Source organism: Rhamphochromis longiceps, linkage group LG18, assembly GCF_057381845.1.
Source record: "Rhamphochromis longiceps isolate RC_006_pf linkage group LG18, R_longiceps_female_GT1.1, whole genome shotgun sequence".
Taxonomy (NCBI): Eukaryota; Metazoa; Chordata; class Actinopteri; order Cichliformes; family Cichlidae; genus Rhamphochromis; species Rhamphochromis longiceps.
Genome location: NC_140574.1, coordinates 1,037,345 through 1,054,560, shown reverse-complemented (window position 1 = coordinate 1,054,560; position 17,216 = coordinate 1,037,345). Strand labels below are relative to the sequence as shown.

The 17,216-nt window shown below is 44.2% G+C and overlaps 1 protein-coding gene across 2 annotated transcripts; it reads right to left on the bottom strand.

The window, feature by feature from the left end:
- Positions 1-3,833: 3,833 nt before the first annotated feature.
- Positions 3,834-14,876, bottom strand: LOC146647336 (uncharacterized). Of its 2 annotated transcripts, XM_085388861.1 has the most exons (4): positions 14,627-14,876; positions 14,397-14,590; positions 13,315-13,605; positions 3,834-7,645 (listed from the first exon to the last, which is right to left on the bottom strand). In XM_085388861.1, the coding sequence occupies exons 2-4, from the start codon at positions 14,566-14,568 to the stop codon at positions 6,186-6,188; spliced, it is 1,923 nt and encodes a 640-aa protein (XP_085244987.1). In that variant the 5' UTR covers positions 14,569-14,590; positions 14,627-14,876; the 3' UTR covers positions 3,834-6,185. The 2 variants fall into 2 exon arrangements, with proteins under 2 accessions (XP_085244987.1, XP_085244986.1); XM_085388860.1 differs by having other exon boundaries at positions 14,397-14,875.
- Between the last annotated feature and the right edge of the window lie 2,340 nt (positions 14,877-17,216).

The window sequence follows — 17,216 nt, the reverse complement described above, 5'->3', positions numbered from 1 at the left end:
TGGGGTCTTTGATGATTTTCCCAGCCCTTTTCAGACACCGCTTCCTGTAGATGTCTTTTATGGCAGGAAGTGGTGCTCCGGCGATGCGCTGGGCAGTTTTCACGACCCTCTGCAACGCCTTCCGGTCCGAGGCAGAGCAGTTCCCGTACCAGACTGGTCTCATCGTTGTCACTGATGAGGCCAATCACCGTGGTGTCATCTGCAAACTTAATGATGGTGTTGGAACCATCAGCAGGTCTGCAGTCGTGGGTGAAGAGGGAGTAGAGGAAAGGGCTCATCACACAGCCTTGTGGTACACCGGTGTTCATCGTGATTGTAGATGAGCAGCGGTTATCCAGCCGGACATGTTGGGGGCGGTTGGTCAGGAAGTCCAGTAACCATTTGCAGATGAGGGAACTGATGCCCAGGTCTGTCAGTTTCCTGATGAGTTGTGAGGGGTGGATTGTATTGAATGCTGAACTGAAGTCTATAAACAGCATTCTGGCGTAGGTGTTGTTGTTGTCCAGGTGTGAGAGGACAGAGTGCAGTGCGATGGAGACTGCATCCTCTGTGCTCCTGTTCTGGCGGTATGCGAATTGGTGGGGGTCCAGGGTGGGGGGGAGACAGGATTTGAAGTGTGCTAGGACCAGCTGCTCTAAGCACTTAGTGATGATTTGCTGATCTGCACTGGTTGCCTGTGAAATTTCGTATTCAATTCAAAATTCTGTTGTTTACTTTTAAAATTACTAATAACACAGGGCCAAGTTATCTTAAGGAACTCTTAAATTCATATCTTCCTACGAGGGCCTTAAGATCTTCCTCACAGTTATTGTTGGTTCAGCCCAGATCTCGCTTGAAGTCTAGAGGTGATCGAGCGTTTGCTCTAGCTGCACCTGAGCTGTGGAACAATCTCCCGATTGGCATCCGGGCGTCTGATTCTATTCAATCTTTTAAATCACGGCTTAAAACATATTTGTTTGAACTTGCTTTTTCTACTAGTTAAATTCTCGCCTCGCTTCTGTGAGTTATTCTATTAATGTGTCTGGTTGTTTTGCGTTGTCCTGCGCTGTCAATGTTTTCTATCACTGTGTTTGATGGTACAGCTTTACTCTGCTATAGCTGTGTGCTATAGATTATTCCTATTAGTGGTTTTTACCTGTGAACATAATCTCACACTTATATGACTCTGACGTTATAGTGCTAATTATTTTTATTATTTTATTGTTGCGTTGTCTATGTTCTCTATCACTGTGTATGATGGTACAGTTCTACTTTGCTATAGCTGTGTGCTATAGATTATTCCTATTAGTGGTTTTTACCTGTGAACATAATCCCACACTTATATGACGCCGATGTTTTAGTGTAAATCATTTTATTGTTTTATTGTTTTATGTAAAGCACTTTGGCATGCCCCTGGCTTTTAATGTGCTCTATAAATAAAGATTGTTGTTGTTGTTGTTCTTGATGGGAGTGAGTGCTACTGGGCGGTAATCACTGAGGCTAGATGGGTTGGAGTTTTTGGGTATCGGGACGATGGAGGTGGATTTGAAGCAGGCCGGTACCACAGCGTGGGCCAAGGACAGGTTGAATATGTCTGTCAGCACTCCTGCAAGCTCCCCAGAACACGCTCTGAGAACACGCCCGGGGATGCCATCAGGGCCTGCAGCCTTGTGGACATTGATCCTGCTCAGCACCGCTCCTACATCGGTGGGGGAGAGAGTCAGAGGTTGGTGGTCTGGCGTCACGTCTGCTTTGGTTGTGGTTGTGGGGTTCCCTCGCTCAAAACGAGCATAAAAGTTGTTGAGCTCGTTGAGGAAGGAGACATCAGAGGATGCGGGGGAGGGTTTGGTGGTCCTGTAGTCTGTGATGGTCTGGAGTCCTTGCCACATGCGTCGGGGGTTGGAGTTGGAGAAGTGTTCTTCTACCTTCTTTTTGTAATGGTGTTTGGCTTTTTTGATGCCCTTCTTTAGATTAGCCCTGGCTGTGCTGTAGGCGTGTGCATCTCCTGACCTGAAGGCGGTGTTGCGGGCCTTCAGGAGGAGACAAACATCCCGGTTCATCCAAGGCTTCTTAGATTATAGGTATTGCAGTAGAGGAGGATCTAGAAAAGCTCAAGCAGTTTATTCATGGTGGTGAGGTCAGCAGGGTAAAAGACTATTAAAAACAATGAATGGGAAGAGGGCTGGTAGTGTGTCAGCACTTTTGGAATTCAGGAGGCTATCCTGCCAGATAGAGTTCAAATAGGATGCATGAGCTTTCCTGTTAGAGCATATGTTCCCCTGCCCCTCGGGTGCTATAAATGTCAAAGATATGGGCACATCGCTGCAGTTTGCAAGGGGAAACACAGGTGCCCCAGGTGTGGAGGTGAACACAGGTGTGAGGAATGTGGGGATAGTGTACAGGATAAATGCAGTAACTGTGGGGGGCAGCACAGAATTATGGGCGTTGTGAAGTCAGAAAGAAGGCCATGGAGGTCAAACAAGTTAAAGTAGTTCACAACATAAGTTACACAGAGGCTGTCAACACGGTACAGAAGGCAAAGGACGAGACAGGAAAGGTTCACCCTATGTCAACATCAGATTTAGTAGAGTCCCACACACCTGGAGCTGATTCTGGGTAATCAGTTTGAGGATTTAAGCTCTGCGTTGACTCTCCTTCACCGCCAGTTTGTCAGCTACCTCAAGTTGGTAATTGGCTCCATGTTCCATGCTATTGGCTCTTTGTACTTCACTTAAGTTGTTGTCCTGTGCCACCACTCACCTGGACTCTCCACGCCACTTACCTTCAGCTGCAGCTTCTCTAGGACAATCTCTCCAGTCTGGAAACCTCTCTGATCCTTACCTGCCTGCCCTCCCCCATCTCTCAGTCTCTCGGACACAGCAGAGCTCAGGTCAGCCAGCTCATACCAATAACCTACCTGGCTACTCACCGCCTTTCCCTCAAAGCCAAGCTCCACTCCGGCTACAAGTAAGCAAAATACCAGTTATACTCACCATCTCCAAGCCCCCTCTGCGCTCCACCATCCTAACACCAGTTACTTCTTTTCTCAGTTCAACCACGAACAGCAGCTCATGGAATGAAATGTGAGTCACAACATTAATGAATATTTAGCCAACCTGTTGCTTTCATAGGTGATGTGTCACTGTGAGCTGTAGGACGGGAAATGGATGATGTGGTGATGATTCTTCATCCGATGTAAAAAGACTGAATCCTTACTAAGTTTAGAGAACATCCTATGAAGCTTGCAGGCTCAGTCTGTCTGCAGGAAGATCTGACCCCAGGTAAATGTCCAGCGCAGCACTTTCAGGCAGAGACTCAGACCTGTGGAGGCCGCTCAGTGAGGACTCGGCAGCATGTGAACACAACCTGAGCTCTTTGACAATTCTGAACAAACCGTGATTATTTTACCACAGAAAGTAGATTCTGTTCAACTGGACATTTTCAGTTGGAGAAACTCATCTAAGTAACTTCTTCAGCCTCAGCTGACTGCAGGTTTCCCCAACCTTCCAACAAAACTGAACATTTGCATAATGACTGAAACTAGCACCGCTGCTGAGCACTTCAGTACTCCAGTGCTACTTCCTGAATGTCCAAATTAGCCACAATGGGTGAAACTGGGGAACCCATGGCACACAGATTTTTTGCGCCTGTAGTACTGAGCCTTGTATATGAAATGTGAAATAAAGACACAGTTCAAAGAGCAAACACTGTTTATAAGGTTGGAAACCTGCTGTTAATGAGGAGGTTCAAAGGAAGGTGGAGGTTGTTATCACCGTGGCCTCATGCGGTCAGGATGTGAATAAAACAGCCACCAATCTATTGAAGTTATCTCGGTTTATTGAACTGTAATCAGCAGCTCAGTTTCAGTTTTATTTGTCATATGCAAGTTAGCACAGGGTCATCATCGCAATGAAATGTATTTTTTAACGAGCAGAAGACAGTCACTCAGCAGAATGGTACAGTAGAAGAAAATAAAATAATAAAAAATAAATGGAAAAATAGTAAAGAGCAAAATATTAATAAGATGTAGTAAAAGAAAAAAGATTTTCAGTTAACTGACTAAATATATGTATGTATGTGTATATATAAATATATGTACACACTAGTGATTGAATAAAGAAAATCTTAAATAGGAATGTGAGGGGGGGCAGAGGGGATATTGCACAGGAATGAGCAGCAGTACAAACTGAACAGTACAAAGGTTTTGTTTTTTGTGGCCGTTGTTAGCGTCAAATGAGGTTCAAGCAAGAGTCTCTCTTATGCTGGGGCTAGACACATGTAGCTGATCACGGATCATTTCTTCTGTCCTGTCATCAAACTCACATTTAGAAGCAACTCAGTTCACAGATATCAGCAACAACATTCACCTTGGCTGAAAAGTGTTGTTCAGTAACAGCAGAGGCGAAAGTATCACCTGTATTTGGCAGTGAGTAGAAAATCCTTTGTCCCTCTGTTCCCAAGCAGTGAAGTAAAGTAGCTCTTCGTGCTTCAGGCCAAGCATTCCCTGTTGCATTGATCACAAGCAAATAATTGTTGAACATACGCATCCACATGTTGAAGGGCAAAGCAGGATCTCCAGGGCAAGGCAAAAACATCGGCGGTGGATGGACGTTTGCAGCCACGATGACTCAGCAAAAAACTAAGCAGAAAAACCACGCAGGGTTACTCGCTGCCAAAATGTAGCAGCGGCCGGTAATGAACCAGTCCTCATCAAGGAATAGTGCTCTTTAATGATTTCAGCACAGACTTTACATCACAGGGAGACTCATCAAGTTATCAGTTAGCCATCTTAACTATATTCTAAAATTTTACCAACTCCACTTTACTCTTATTTCACGACACCACCCACTAGTGGTGCAATATGGTACAGTCATTACAGGACACAACACAGGTGGACATGATCAAGCTAATGAAGTTTTATATTGTGGTTGGAGACCAGAGACGGGAGAGCGCCAGACAGCTGGTGGACGTATGTGCCGAACCAGGGGAACAGTGTATCGGGTCACGGTCCTTTCTACAGTTACCTTTCATAGCCATTCTAACCCTTTTGTGTCAAGTTCTGTGTATGTCATCAGGCCCACTCACCAGGTATGTAAACTTTTGATCAGGATCATTTGGGTAATTTGTGTAGTGATCGTGATTTAAAGAGTAAACACAGTTGTTTGACAATAAACGTCTTCAGCCAACCACTAACCATGAGTGAAAGAAAAACTTGTCTGAAAAATGGTTAAGAAATCATGAATTCTGCCAGGATATGCACAACAGTACAGCGTTTTAATCATCTTTGGAACAGACTCCAGTTTCAGTTCACCTTTATGTGTTATACATACCGTATTTTTTGGATTATAAGGCACTTTAAGCGAAACAAAACAGTCAGATGAGTCAAACTTTACTTAGCTCATTCTTCTTGCTTCCTCCACTTCTGTACCATTGATTCATCAATGCTGTATTCTATCACAGCTGCTCTATTCCCATGTTGTTGCAGTATATTAATGACTAACCTCGTATTGTGGATGGATTATCTCAGTTGTTCTCCTGACTGAAGTTTGGTCCGTTTACAGCATCCTGCCATGCGATTGCATTTGTCTCCAACCATGAGGAACCTTCACGTTAACTTTTATGGAGTGGAAAAAGTTGGCGTTCATCCTCCAGCTTCACTGTGTTTATGTTATGCTAACATAGCTGTGTCGCTAGCGATCACGTAGCGCATCATTATATACCAGCTAGCCCAACTTCAGTAACCCTACAAACGTCACTGCTGTTTAGTTTACTGTCTTCATTTATGTTGGAAGTGATAGCAGAGCTGTACGTTTGAATTTATTCAGAAATCTCTCAGTCAGAACATGCTATATCATGCTTAGATGGAAGCTAGCGAGCTAACTCCCGGCTAACTTTGTTAAATTTAATAAATTCGGTTTTCATGGATGCCTGGATGTTAACATATTGCTGCAAAAAAAACAAGTTTAACTATCGCCTCTAAAGGCTGAAAAGAAACCCCAAAACAAGTGGATGAAATCAAAAAATAAATGAACGCATGAGAAGAAACAACGTGCTCTAAAGAGACCATTACAGACTAAAGCAGGCAGAAAAGGCCAGAGGGATTCTGAGTCTCAAATAAAACAGTGACCACAAACAGGAATACAGCATAAAAGACAGATATTTCTGGAAAACAACCTGTGAGAGTTCTCATGCAGTCTATCAAATTCCTACTCACACTGAAATGTTTTATGAGCCTCTGGCTTCTCAGCTGTGTGAGTTTTCTTGTGACACATCAAGCTACTTTTTTGACTGAAGCTTTTCCCACATGTATCACAGGTATACGGCCTCTCACCTGTGTGAGTTTTCTTGTGAATATACAAAGTACTGCTTCGACTGAAACTTTTCCCACATGTATCACAAGTATACGGCCTCTCCCCTGTGTGAGTTTTCTTGTGAATATACAAATGACTGCTTCGACTGAAACTTTTCCCACATGTATCACAGGTATACGGCCTCTCACCTGTGTGAGTTTTCTTGTGAATATACAAAGTACTGCTTCGACTGAAACTTTTCCCACATGTTTCACACGTAAACAGCTTTTCACCTGTGTGGATTCTCCTGTGAATATACAAACGACTGCTTGAACTGAAACGTTTCCCACATGTATCACAGGGATATGGCCTTTCACCTGTGTGGGTTCTCATGTGAATATACAAATGACTGCTTCGAGTAAAACTTTTCCCACATGTATCACAGGGATATGGCCTCTCACCTGTGTGAGTGATAAGGTGGTATTTCCAGGTACTTCTATCAGTGAAGCTTTTGCCACATGTGTCACAAGCAAACAGTTTTTCACCTGTGTGAGTTTTCTTGTGAATATACAAATTACTGCTTTGACTGAAGCTTTTCCCACATGTATCACAGTGATATGGCTTCTCACCTGTGTGGGTTCTCATGTGGATATACAAAGTACTGCTTCGACTGAAACTTTTCCCACATGTATCACAGGGATATGGCCTCTCACCTGTGTGAGTTCTCATGTGATCATACAAATTACTGCTTCGTCTGAAACTTTTCCCACATGTATCACAGGGATATGGCCTCTCACCTGTGTGGGTTACAAGGTGACGTTTCCACGTACTTCTAGCTCTAAAACTTTTCCCACATGTATCACAAGGATAGGGTTTCACATCAGTGTTGGGTTTCTTTCTTTGGGCCTGACGCTTGATGGATTTTTGGCAAACATCAGACTCTCTACCTGTGGCAGCATTGCAGGGACTCTCTGACACAGTCCAGCTCTCCACATCATCCTGACGTCTGTCTCGCTTCTTCCTCTTCTTTGGCACTGAGGTCACAGTTTCACTTAACCCTGACTCTTCACACTTGCTGGATTCTTCATCTGTGCTTTCACTTTGAGGAGAGTCATCACAGAGGAGCTGCTCCCCGTCTCCTCCTGGTTCACTGTGCTCTCCTTCCTCAGCAGCAGTCACCATAAAGGTACCAGGCTCCTCCTTCAGTCCCAGCTGCTCTCCCTCCTGACTGCTGCACAGTTCCTCCTCTTCCTCTTTAATCTGTGGAGCTTCTGGTTCCTCCTGCTCCACACTGGAGCTCCTCTCCTGGTTCCAGAGCTGCTGCTCAGGGAGAACCTCCTCCTCCTCCTCCTCACAGACCTCCTGCTGTGGGACGTCTGGAGCGACAGAAGAAAGAAGTTACTGATGCAACTGCAGAAACATTAACAGGACTTTACAGCATGACTGCATCACTCATGAATGTGGACAGGCACCTGAGTTCACCTGTTTTGTGGTTTAAAAGCCACAAAGACGCTGTGTTTAGAGAAAATGGGTCTCAATTGTTCCCATACTGCTGACACATACGGGATCACTGAGGGTTTTTTCTTCTCCAGCTTTGACAAAAGTCCAGCTGGGATAACCACATTTACTCAGGGTCAGCTTTTAGATGTCCCCCATTACTGATGGAAATCTCACAGTCCAAGAAGGCTAACCTGCCACTTTTCATATCCTCCCTGGTGAATCTGATGTGTCGGTCCAGCGAGTTAATGTGATCCGTGAATTGTGGTACGTCCTGAGATTTGATTTTCACAAAGGTGTCACCTTCGTCTGGCACAAACGATTATTCTGATAGTTGGCTAGTCACCGATTATTTTTGCGATTAGTCGACTAATCAGATCATGCATCCACCAGCATGTGTCTCCTCTTATATAACTATCATTAGCTTACAGCTTGAAGTGTTTAAGATATGTGCTAACTAAAAATAAAGACAAGATGATACTCTATTAACCTTTTAATAACATTTGCAGATTGTCTCGGTGCAGTTTAGTAAACTCAGCCGTCTGCTCCTTGCTATCTAAAATATAACAGGACACCGGAGTAAATTCTCGAGCACTTCTCACACTTCTGTTTAATCAGTTTTCTGCTTGACGTTTATTCAGCTGTGTGAAAAGTAGAGATGGCACGATACCACTTTTATGCCTGATACTGACATAGTGTATTTAAGCAATAAAACAGTTTTTTTTAATATCTTGCTGCATTTTGCATAAGTTCATACTCAAGTTTAACACAAACAAACTAAACAACACTGAAGCTATTCTGTTACACTTGTATGCAAAAAATGCACTGCAGCCAAAATATTTCATAGTTCAGCAAAACTGATCAATCAAATAAACTTAAACCTGCTCCATCCTCCCTACTCTGGTGTTTTAAAGAGTACTTAGCAGAAATATTAAGCAACCTAACTAACAGGGTTGCAAACTCCCAGCAAAAGAAAAAAAAAATGCACAGAAATAAATTTTTCAAGAATAATTAAATAGATTCAACATCTTTCTTCTACAGAGCTGCAGACTGCACAGATGGTTCCCAAAGGAAAAAGTACTATAGCTTACTAGGGTATATTAGACTTAACAGTCACTATATACAGTAATGGACTTCTATACATTTTACATCAAATTAAAACTTTGGTTGTAAGATTCAGATAATTATTTATTAAAAGCTCGACCTTTTAAATGAGAATAAGAAAGAAAAGTATGTCTTTGTGCCCCCTTTTCCCTGTTCATGCCCTATCGGCCCCCCTGGCTAAACTTTGCTAGATCCGCCCCTGCACAGTTACCAGCGTCAGCTGTAGAAAAAGATCCTGGTGTGCAAAGTGTTATGGAATAAACATATATTCTTAGTGCTTATTTTCTAATTATATTGTTTTATTTACTTTAATAATGAAGGCTTGTAAAGCAAGGCCACTTTTGACTCACAAACTAAGTGTTCAGCCAGACTGAAAAACAGGAAGTTAGTGTGCAGCTGTACAAGCATATTAATAAATACAGGAAACTAGACAGAAAAAGAGGAACTACTAACATATAAGGATTTGTTTGTGTTGAAACTGTGTGTGACGTGTAAAGTACCAAAATAACACCTATATGAGACATGTTTAGCCTGTAATGTTAGAGATTCTGCAGCTGGCTTTGGGCTGTGCAGGGAAGATGATTGGATAAAGAATTATAAATGTTTTGACCACTCTGAGTCGGGTCTTCTCTGTTCTGTCATGGGGATCAAAGAATCGGGTTTAATATTAAATAAATTCTAACAACAGCTGATCAAGCTTAAACGTGCTGCTGTTGTTCAGCCGCTGGTTTCCTCTTTCTGGTGCAAAGTGGGCCAAAAACAAACAAGAGAGACGATCAGCTGATCATTGATCAGTTTCATGATTGAAGTAGCAGCAAGAAGAGGCACCATATATCGGTTGTTAAGCTTAAGGCTGGAATGCTTTACAAACATTCAGAGATGGACTTACACACTTGCTTTACTTCTCTCTGGGATCACTCTGTCAGAGATGAAATGCTGGTTTGGTAGCGAGGCTACAAATGTTCAAACAGACCGGCGACAGGTCTCGCACGCCACAGCCGCTCTATCACGTGATGCACACTGCTCCGATGTCCTAAGATTATGAGCCGAGTTACGCCGTGTCGCAAGTTTTGTGAGGTGCTTTTGTGATATTTAATGGATCGATTACATTTTTTTATTTCTCTCCGATATCCGATCCAGTAATTTAGGTCAGTATCTAACCGATACCGATACGTAATATCGGATCGGTCCATCTCTAGTGAAAACTTTAACTTTAATCTCAGCCAAACCGATTTACTCAGGAACAAATAAAATACTGAAAAAAGCCAAACAATAACATTTTTAAGTTATCTCAGTGACTCATATATCCTGTTTAACCTGAGTAGCGAAAGATGGTGGTGGGTTTGAAAACGATTTGCGGGGAGTCCGGTGTTCTCACGGCTCTAGTGAGCCTAGCCCCCGGCTAGCTATCGAGCTAGTGGGTAACAGACGTCTCCGAAAACGTCGGAGCGCTTTTGAAAATATGCGGTGTCTTGATAAACTGAGCAGATATTTGAGGTTTACACAGCTACATTCTCCATGAAAATATGTTAAACGTTTATTTTGTGACCCAGAAAGAATAATAAGAGTAATATTAACACTGGGGCCACGCTATGAAATCTGGGATTGGTTGGGCCACGAAGGATACACCTGCCCCATCTGTCAAATCTGGGGAAGGACGCCTTTGTCGGCCGCATTAGGAGAAGTCTTCGTCGCGTCGTAGCGTAATCGGTCTACAATTGCAGCCTCCGAAGGATTCGGCCCTTAAATTTGGACACAGCTACAATACCGGACACAGCTTCTTCTTCTTCGGGGTTTAACGGCAGCTGGCATCCTTGTACATGCAGTGCTGCCATCTTCTGTTTCAGTCCGTTATTACACTCTTAAATCCTGCTACTTATTCCTGCGTCTTTCAGGATTTTACAAAGCTTCAAACGACGCGTCGAAAATTAAATTAATGGTCAACGATTTTGATAGTCGACTAATCGTGGCAGCCCGAGGTTCATTCACATACCTGAACCAACGACTTGGTGGTTTTCCAGGGTACGATAACAGAGCCCTGTTTTCCACTTCCTTCATGTATAAATTGGCCACACCGAGTGAAAGTCGGGCTACATCGCACACCCACGCTTCAATTCAAGGACACGCTCACGGAACAGGCCTAGCTTCCTTGGTTCTTTTGTTAGAGATCGATCGATCAATATTCCAAGCTGTATAGGCTCGAAAGCCTACTACCAATTAAGCATATTAGGTGATGTGCATCTCTGTAATGAGAAGGGGTGTGGTCTAATGACATCAACACCCTATATCAGGTGTGCATAATTATTAGGCAACGTCCTTTCCTTTGGCAAAATGGGTCAAAAGAAGGACTTGACAGGCTCAGAAAAGTCAAAAATAGTGAGATATCTTGCAGAGGGATGCAGCAGTCTCAAAATTGCAAAGCTTCTGAAGCGTGATCATCGAACAATCAAGCGTTTCATTCAAAATAGTCAACAGGGTCGCAAGAAGCGTGTGGAAAAACCAAGGTGCAAAATAACTGCCCATGAACTGAGAAAAGTCAAGCGTGCAGCTGCCAAGATGCCACTTGCCACCAGTTTGGCCATATTTCAGAGCTGCAACATCACTGGAGTGCCCAAAAGCACAAGGTGTGCAATACTCAGAGACATGGCCAAGGTAAGAAAGGCTGAAAGACGACCACCACTGAACAAGACACACAAGCTGAAACGTCAAGACTGGGCCAAGAAATATCTCAAGACTGGTTTTTCTAAGGTTTTATGGACTGATGAAATGAGAGTGAGTCTTGATGGGCCAGATGGATGGGCCCGTGGCTGGATTGGTAAAGGGCAGAGAGCTCCAGTCCCACTCAGACGCCAGCAAGGTGGAGGTGGAGTACTGGTTTGGGCTGGTATCATCAAAGATGAGCTTGTGGGGCCTTTTCGGGTTGAGGATGGAGTCAAGCTCAACTCCCAGTCCTACTGCCAGTTTCTGGAAGACACCTTCTTCAAGCAGTGGTGCAGGAAGAAGTCTGCATCCTTCAAGAAAAACATGATTTTCATGCAGGACAATGCTCCATCACACGCGTCCAAGTACTCCACAGCGTGGCTGCAAGAAAGGGTATAAAAGAAGAAAAACTAATGACATGGCCTCCTTGTTCACCTGATCTGAACCCCATTGAGAACCTGTGGTCCATCATCAAATGTGAGATTTACAAGGAGGGAAAACAGTACACCTCTCTGAACAGTGTCTGGGAGGCTGTGGTTGCTGCTGCACGCAATGTTGATGGTGAACAGATCAAAACACTGACAGAATCCATGGATGGCAGGCTTTTGAGTGTCCTTGCAAAGAAAGGTGGCTATATTGGTCGCTGATTTGTTTTTGAATGTCAGAAATGTATATTTGTGAATGTGGAGATGTTATATTGGTGTCACTGGTAAAAATAAATAATTGAAATGGGTATATATTTGTTTTTTGTTAAGTTGCCTAATAATTATGCACAGTAATAGTCACCTGCACACACAGATATCCCCCTAAAATAGCTAAAACTAAAAACAAACTAAGAACTACTTCCAAAAACATTCAGCTTTGATATTAATGAGTTTTTTGGGTTCATTGAGAACATGGTTGTTGTTCAATAATAACATTATTCCTCAGAAATACAACTTGCCTAATAATTCTGCACTCCCTGTATATAGGGGGTGTATGAGAGTCTTTGTGAGTCTTTCACACACATATTAAACAAATATGTAAGACTGCTTTCTTCCATTTGTGCAACATCTCTAAAGTTAGAAATATCCTGTCTCAGAGTGACGCTGAAAAACTAGTTCATGCATTTATTACTTCCAGGCTGGACGACTGTAATTCATTATTAGATTTCAAGATTCAAGACGTAGGCTGCCGGGGGATTCCCATGATGCATTGAGTTTTTCCTTTCCAGTCACCTTTCTCACTCACTATGTGTTAACAGACCTCTCTGCATTGAATCATATCTGTTACTAATCTCTGTCTCTCTTCCACAGCATGTCTTTATCCTGTCTTCCTTCTCTCACCCCAACCAATCACAGCAGATGGCCCCGCCCCTCCCTGAGCCTGGTTCTGCCGGAGGTTTCTTCCTGTTAAAAGGGAGTTTTTCCTTCCCACTGTCACCAAAGTGCTTGCTCATAGGGGGTCATATGATTGTTGGGTTTTTCCTCTGTATGTGTTATTGTAGCGTCTACATTACAATATAAAACACCTTGAGGCGACTGTTGTTGTGATTTGGCGCTGTGGAAATAAAACTGAATTGAATTGAAGTGTGAGAGGAAAACCCCAACCCTGCCTCACAGCAGCGTCCTCGGGTGAGTTTAAAGCTGAATGTTTGTTTAAACAGAGACACATCCACCTTCTGTCCTCCAGAAACATCCCTGCAGCCTCAAAGTAAACGTACCACAGAGCTGTGATCAGGATCCTCCCTCAGAGGGACACTCACCTGTCCTGTGCAGCTTGATTTGGGGTTTCCAGGTGATATCCAGCAGTCTGCGCTGACGCTCCATCTCTTCCTCGTACTGCACAGGATCATTATGAACTTCAGGCTCCTCCTTCAGTCCCAGCTGCTCTCCCTGCTGACTGCTGCACAGTTCCTCCTGTTCCTCTTTAATCTGTGGAGCTTCTGGTTCCTCCTGCTCCACACTGGAGCTCCTCTCCTGGTTCCAGAGCTGCTGCTCAGGGAGAACCTCCTCCTCCTCCTCCTCCTCCTCACAGACCTGCTGCTGTGGGACGTCTGAAGGACAGAAGAAAGAAGTCACAACCACAGAAACATTAACAGGACTTTACAGCATGACTGCGTCGCTCGTGTGTGAGAGTAAAGCCGTCCAGTCAGCTGTAAGTCACTGATCTCAGATCTGCATTTATTCAGACGAACATCTGGAAGGTAAAGCCCCCTCAGCACAGCAGCAGCACCGCACTGCCACTACAGTTCATAAATTCAATATTAGGTGTCACTGTGCCGAGCTGCACATTAAACTCTGTGTCACTTCTTTCAGTCGCGTCCGTGACTCTGAACAACAACATGGTGGACTTTGTTGTTCTCACACGTGTGTAAATGTGACCACAGGAACCGTGCACGTGCTGTGTACCACTTTAGCTTTTATGTGACATCATCACAAAGGGCCCGGGCGACCACTCTGACGTCACTGATGGAGAAATAAAAAAGACGTATTGTTATGACGTTAACACTGAACTCTTTACAGCTCTGCAGAAGAAGAAAGGAAACCAAGGAAAAACCTTTTCAGGCTAGATTACTGAGTTTAGAAGGTGCACCTGAACGCACCATCAAACACACGTTTCACCGCCAAACAAAAAGTTTTTCAAACGATTCACAGGATTGAGTGATGGATCCAGGTCAGAGAAAAGCTCAAATCCAGGCTGATTTCAGCGCCTGCTGTTTGAATGCAGCGCAGCGCAGTCCTGTCCTCTGTTTGCTCTTTGTTAGCTCACATCTCCAAAAAGTCCTCACAATCAGAAACGTCCCGCAGAGCTGTGATCAGGATCCTCCCTCAGAGGGACACTCACCTGTCCTGTGCAGCTTGATTTGGGGTTTCCAGGTGATATCCAGCAGTCTGCGCTGACGGTCGATCTCTTCCTCGTACTGGACGATCGTTTTTTCAAACTCCAAGAATATTTGTTCAGCAGCAGCAGTTAGTCGCTCGTTGATGAACTCTCTCAGATACTGAACTGAAGGCATCGTTGCTGCCGCAGCTCACACACTCAGCTCACACACTCAGCTCACACACTCAGCTCACACACAGCACAAAGCCTCCAAAAGTTCACGCTGGAACAACCAAACTGCCGCTTTTAAAAATGTTTACTTCCGCCGGATGTCCCGCTCTGAAGTTCCGGCAGGAGGAGGATGTTCAAATACTTTGTTCCGCTTGGAATAAACGTCCTTCTTTCTTCCTAAAACCTATTTAAATGTACCAAACTGAGCCATAAATACATAAACAGCGTGTTACAAATAATAAAGGAGAGAAAATGGAAAGAAAAGGCCTCGTTCAGGTTTTTATCCATAATGAATCATATCCATTCTACTACTGATCATTCATATACTCAACACCAAAGAGTCTGACGTGAATGAATACTAACACACGGCTTTATTTTATTGTTTGATGTGGGTCTAAAATAAATGAGGAATTACACACGCTGTTCATTAAATGTGTTTGTGGCGTGCTCAGAGTCTTCATTGGTGGAAATCAGATCAAACTTCAGGATCTTCGACGTATTACTGCTGTGTGATTTTTATTACTATTAATGAAATGGATGAAAAGCTGACCCTGAGTAAATGTGGTTATCCCAGCTGGACTTTTGTCAAAGCTGGAGAAGAAAAAACCCTCAGTGATCCCGTATGTGTCAGCAGTATGGGAACAATTGAGACCCATTTTCTCTAAACACAGCGTCTTTGTGGCTTTTAAACCACAAAACAGGTGAACTCAGGTGCCTGTCCACATTCATGAGTGATGCAGTCATGCTGTAAAGTCCTGTTAATGTTTCTGCGGTTGCATCAGTAACTTCTTTCTTCTGTCGCTCCAGACGTCCCACAGCAGGAGGTCTGTGAGGAGGAGGAGGAGGTTCTCCCTGAGCAGCAGCTCTGGAACCAGGAGAGGAGCTCCAGTGTGGAGCAGGAGGAACCAGAAGCTCCACAGATTAAAGAGGAAGAGGAGGAACTGTGCAGCAGTCAGGAGGGAGAGCAGCTGGGACTGAAGGAGGAGCCTGGTACCTTTATGGTGACTGCTGCTGAGGAAGGAGAGCACAGTGAACCAGGAGGAGACGGGGAGCAGCTCCTCTGTGATGACTCTCCTCAAAGTGAAAGCACAGATGAAGAATCCAGCAAGTGTGAAGAGTCAGGGTTAAGTGAAACTGTGACCTCAGTGCCAAAGAAGAGGAAGAAGCGAGACAGACGTCAGGATGATGTGGAGAGCTGGACTGTGTCAGAGAGTCCCTGCAATGCTGCCACAGGTAGAGAGTCTGATGTTTGCCAAAAATCCATCAAGCGTCAGGCCCAAAGAAAGAAACTTGTTTAAATCCTTCAAAACATGTGGGAAAAGCTTCAGGTTGAAAAAGACCTGGAAACGCCACTTGAGAACTCTCACTGGTGAGAGGCCACATCCTTGTGAAACACTCGAAAAGTGTTTTGGTATACCACAGGAACGTCTGTAACCAGAGGTCTGTTGAACATGAAGGCTTTCAGCGCAAAAGGAATTTGATGGACCACACAAGGACTCTCACAGGTGAGAGGCTGTAGTTGTACCATTGTAATCACACTCTTAGAGATGGAAGACACTGAGCTGGTCCCAAGCCAGCTAAGACATAGAGTCTCTCCATCGTCCAGATGCCTGAGGACCACAGCGAGTGCAGGAGACCTGAGAGCTGCTGAGGGATCTCTGCTACAGAGTCAGTGAGTGATGGCTTAAGATGTTCACTAGGTGACAGACTTGACGTGAGCACAGAATGGAAATGTGGACACCCAGGCTGGGATCTTCAGGGAAAGGTGAGACGAGGCAGCCGTCTATGAGCAGATCTCCAGTCTGCTGAGTGAAACATGCATTCGTGTTGCAAAGCGACACAGTGAAACATGTAGCGCTTGAACTTCAGGTGCGTGGCTCAAGCCGGGACGCTGTCATCCTGAAGGCAGAAGCTGGAAAACATCCAGGAAACATCCTCTTCATCATAACTGAATCTAATGATCCATCTTTGATCCTGAGAGCCTCTGTGATCCAGGCTGCTTGGCATCCACACAAACCTTTGCAGGACCGAAGGCTTTTGATTATTTCATACAAACTATCACAAACAACAGCTGTGAGCTGCGTGGTGATCATATCAAAGGAAATATTCTGACACCGAGGGCTGGACGTTGGCATCACACGCAGGTACAAAGGAGACCTTTATCTGCTCTCACCTGTGCTGAGCAGACACCTGTCCTACATGCTGATATGAGCCCTGAAACTTTACCCAGAATGCACTTTGTGTGTGAAGCTTCATGCAGGGAATTATGACAACCAGATCAAACATCCAGGTTCCTGCTCCTCTGCGTCACACAGCCATAGGTCCAACACTCCCACACTCACAGATGTTCAGTCTCTTGGAGTGGATGTAAAACTGATCTGAGTTCAGTTTCTAACAGAGCCTGTAACCGTGGGACACACCAAAGAGATTAGGTGTGTTTTAGTTTGGACATAGAGCACAGACCGATCTCTGACAGCTTACCCTCCAAATTATCTGCTTTTTCAACCAAAGGTCTGACACTTTGAATTCAATGCCTAAAAATCTTTATTTGCAAAGTGCTTTTCACAGAAAAAACTAAAATAACATAAATAAAAGTGCCGAAATGTGTGGTTT

What these genes read in the sequence shown, in the direction of transcription:
- LOC146647336 (XM_085388861.1), bottom strand. Translation starts at nt 14,568, where the DNA reads ATGCCTTCAGTTCAGTATCTGAGAGAGTTCATCAACGAGCGACTAACT. An exon ending in AATCAAGCTGCACAGGACAG is followed by an intron (nt 13,606 to 14,396) that starts GTGAGTGTCCCT and finishes TCTGTCCTTCAG; the next exon opens with ACGTCCCACAGCAGCAGGTC. An exon ending in AATCAAGCTGCACAGGACAG is followed by an intron (nt 7,646 to 13,314) that starts GTGAGTGTCCCT and finishes CTGTCGCTCCAG; the next exon opens with ACGTCCCACAGCAGGAGGTC.